The 3,751-nt window shown below is 40.4% G+C and overlaps 1 protein-coding gene across 2 annotated transcripts; it reads right to left on the minus strand.

The window, feature by feature from the left end:
* Window positions 1-1,518: 1,518 nt before the first annotated feature.
* LOC147881240 (tetraketide alpha-pyrone reductase 1-like) lies at window positions 1,519-3,472 on the minus strand. Of its 2 annotated transcripts, none has more exons than XM_087369887.1 (6): window positions 3,303-3,472; window positions 3,034-3,203; window positions 2,739-2,927; window positions 2,421-2,571; window positions 2,103-2,295; window positions 1,519-1,949 (listed from the first exon to the last, which is right to left on the minus strand). In XM_087369887.1, the coding sequence occupies exons 1-6, from the start codon at window positions 3,436-3,438 to the stop codon at window positions 1,811-1,813; spliced, it is 978 nt and encodes a 325-aa protein (XP_087226013.1). In that variant the 5' UTR covers window positions 3,439-3,472; the 3' UTR covers window positions 1,519-1,810. The 2 variants fall into 2 exon arrangements, with proteins under 2 accessions (XP_087226013.1, XP_087226011.1); XM_087369885.1 differs by having other exon boundaries at window positions 1,520-1,949; window positions 2,409-2,571.
* Between the last annotated feature and the right edge of the window lie 279 nt (window positions 3,473-3,751).

Here is a 3,751-nt window from a genome sequence, read left to right on the forward strand (position 1 = left end):
TTTACATGCAAAACCAGTTACATTTTAGTGTACATTCAATTCGTGTCCATTGGATTCATCCTACATTCCCCATCATCTTCTTCGTCTACATTACTCCATCCACAAAGTCCATGCTGCCTATGTTTGATCTTTTTGTAGAGGAAAGAAGAAGAATAGAATCCTAAACCTTTGGATCACCTATGGGCGTGAGTTTCTAATTACAATTCATACTGTCCTTATCTCAACAATTCGTAATGTACTCTATTACAATTGGAGCGAGTTTAAAGCAATGCTTGATTCAAGTTTCTTGAGAACTGTCCTCCATTGAAAAGCGTTGAGATTTTCTACTTGATTTGCTTTGCTTTGAATGGGACTTCGATGACCTACACTTTGAGGCTTTAGATCTTTCTTTCTTACGTCCTTTGGTTTTGCATTGTGTGAGTAATTTTACTCCAGTGGCAAAGCCACAAGTATATATATATATATATATATATATATGTGTGTGTATATGTATATATGTATATATATATGTATATGTATATATGTATATATATATATATATATATATATATATATATATATATGTATATGTATATATGTATATATATGTACATGTATATATATGTATATGTATATATGTATATATATGTACATGTATATATATGTATATGTATATATGTATATATATATATACATGTATATATATGTATATGTATATATGTATATATGTATATGTATATATATGTATATGTATATGTATATGTATATGTATATATATATATATATATAGATAGATAGATAGATAGATAGATAGCGAGAGAGAGAGAGAGAGAGAGAGAGGAGTGCACAACCAAGATGGATAATGTACGTTATGTTCTCTTCCCACTACATTCCCACCCTACATTGAAAAGAAAAAGAAATATGTACATGTTCATGTTAGGATTTAGGGCATCTCATGAGTGAGAGCTTCTATGTGGTTGTTCCCACCCTAGATAGCAGTAGTATTTTCTCTAAGTTTGCAACCTATGTGAGTTTGTTAGTGTGATGTGAAGGAGAGATACGCAGGCCTTGAAAGTCCTTGACTTGAATAACTCATGAGTTGCTTCAATATGAGGTCTCACATAAACCAAGGGGAAAAATATAAAACAAGGATTGTTGACATGAAGGTCTCCCATAAACCAAAGAAAAAATATATTATCGACATAAAAACTTGAAGACTTTTAGAAGAAGTTTAAAGAATGAAGACTTTTAGAAGAAGTAAAAGAAGAATTACTTCTCCTCCAGTCACAAACCTTCTTCCACAAACCACTCTAGGAGCTTCTTTGTTGAATGCTATTTTCAAAAACCTCTTAATTGTAAATACTAAGTAGTAATAATACACATTTTTAAACCCCCTTAATTGTAAATACCAAGTATTAATTATACACATCTTTGTTTTAGACATTGACTAAAAGCTATTTCAAAAAACGTACTTTTGGAGATTGTTCTAAAGTCTACATTTACAAATCCTTCATGTTGAGCCCACTTGTACTCGTACATACATTTGAATGGACTCCTAGAGGCTTATGTCTCCAAGGCTAAGTGGTGGATCTTCTTATGGACGACATTAATCTACTCGGATGAAAAATTACAATTGACACACTTTTTTTTTATTAAATTGCGAGCTTGCATGAGAGGTTGGTCACACCAAAAAAGACCTTGATTAACAAAAACTGGAGTTATAACATCCGAAAAGCTATGGTAAGAGAGACACCCGGATTATCCCAAAACCTTGACTGGTTTCTAAATTCTTATTGGTTTGGTGTCTTTTGTTGAGTAGGGGCAATTGGCTTCATTTGAGAAGACCTTTGGCTCGAAATGAAGAAATGCAGTCGTCGAACATCTCCTCAACCTTTTTGAAACGCAGGCCCATTCTCTCAAGCTTTGACGAGTTGAGGAGATACCGAGGCCTTTCGCCGCAGCTTTCGAACCTGCACAAGTTGATCGGCGATCAACGAGCAAATGGATATGCCGGCTTTTCTAGGCAAAGCGTTGCTTAGGATACGTTAAATTATTCTAATCATTCGAGCGATCGGCTGCATATATCCTCGGCCCAGTTGGAGTATGGATCAACGAAAGCTTACTCCGATGGGATGTTAAGGTCTGGGTATCTGTCCGCTAACAGCTTCGCCAGCTCCTGGATCTCCAGAACAGCAGCAGAACAGAGAAATCGGCCTCTTGCTGACGGCTCCTCATACACCAGAATGTGTGCTGTTGCGACATCGTCTATGTGTACGTAGCCTAATCGACCGTGCAATGCGAACTTTGAGCTTTCACCTGCATGACATAGATGGTCTACTCACAGAAGTAACGAGGCAGTAAAGTGATTTTTCATCTCTGCTGAGCGCTACGCTACACACAAGCGATTGATAGGCATTTGAAAGCCAGACCCGTCAACAAACCCAGGACATCCGAGGCCGTGGATGCAAGATCCGACGGTAGCACGGGTCCAACAACAAAGCTCGGAAGAACGACTACGAGATCAACGTTGTTCTTTTCTGCAAAGTCCCAAGCTGCTCGCTCAGCAAGAATCTTTGCCACAGCATACCACATCTGCAGCACAAATCGAAAACAATTTGGGAAGCGTGATTGAAGGGTTGCGTCAAACTTTTTAGCACTCATTGATCGGCTAAATACGTTTTGTATTAATAGCTTTGGTAACTCTTTAGCACTCATTGATCGTCTAAATACGTTTGGTATTAAAACCGAATTCGGAATACCTTGACTTTGTTGCACAATTCCAAGGAACTCCATCTTGACTCATCGAGTAGCTCATTAGGCTTGATGTCTTGGCTGAAACGAACAGTCGCGGAGGATGATGTGAGAACAATCCGCCTAACTGATCTTGATTTCTTACAGCTTTCGAGAACATTCAAAGTTCCGTTCACAGCTGGATCAATCAACTCCAGCTGTTAATTCAAACAGGTCCTGATCAGAAGCGTATAGATCATCTCTTCCGCATCAAGTTGGACAGTGGGGGATTGGTGTCGTCTCTGGGATGTGATCTGGCCTCACCTGTGGATCAGTTTGAACGAGCCTCACGGGCGTTGCCGTGTGGAAAACACCCTCACATCCGGCAACTGCAGTATCAAAACTGCTCGGAGTTAAAAGATCTGCTTGCACAAGCTCCAGCCGCTCTTCCGCCCCAGCAAGAGCCCATAGGTGTGCTGTTCGCGCCTTATCACCTGCGACAGATCTCCTGATTCAAAGACCCAGAGTCCAGAAACAGCATTCAAAATAGAGTGACGTTAGTGCGCAAATGAAATTGCAAGGGAGTCACACACCGGGATCGCGTACAGTCCCCCGCACATGATACCCACTCTCCAGGAGTCTCTTGACAAGCCATGAAGCAATGAAGCCTGAAGCTCCGGTGACGCACACAAGGCGTTCGGCTTTGGGGTCAAGATCAGCGAGAACCATACTGCAGAGGATAAGCAGGTGTAGAAGAATCAAAATGGAGGATCAAATGCGTCTCTAAGCACCGTCGAGCTCTCTCCAGTTATGTTCGTAGGTGCAGTTCGAGGCTGCAAGAACGGCTGCAAGTAGGTGAAAGAGACGATTTCCATGGCTCACCAACCGCGCAAACACGAAGAGCACCCTCACAAACTCTGCAGAAAGCTCAACGATAAGTCGCACTGTGAAAAGCATCGCCGTTGACGGTTCTCCATCGCTATCTCGTGGAGCTTTAAACTGTGCCTGTCGCCTTGACCTTCTTCTTTTTTCTTCTTCTTTT

The sequence above is a fragment of the Dipteris shenzhenensis genome, chromosome 31 (genome assembly GCF_047967505.1).
Source record: "Dipteris shenzhenensis isolate YYH24624 ecotype China chromosome 31, Dip_SZ_1.0, whole genome shotgun sequence".
Lineage (NCBI taxonomy): Eukaryota > Viridiplantae > Streptophyta > Polypodiopsida > Gleicheniales > Dipteridaceae > Dipteris > Dipteris shenzhenensis.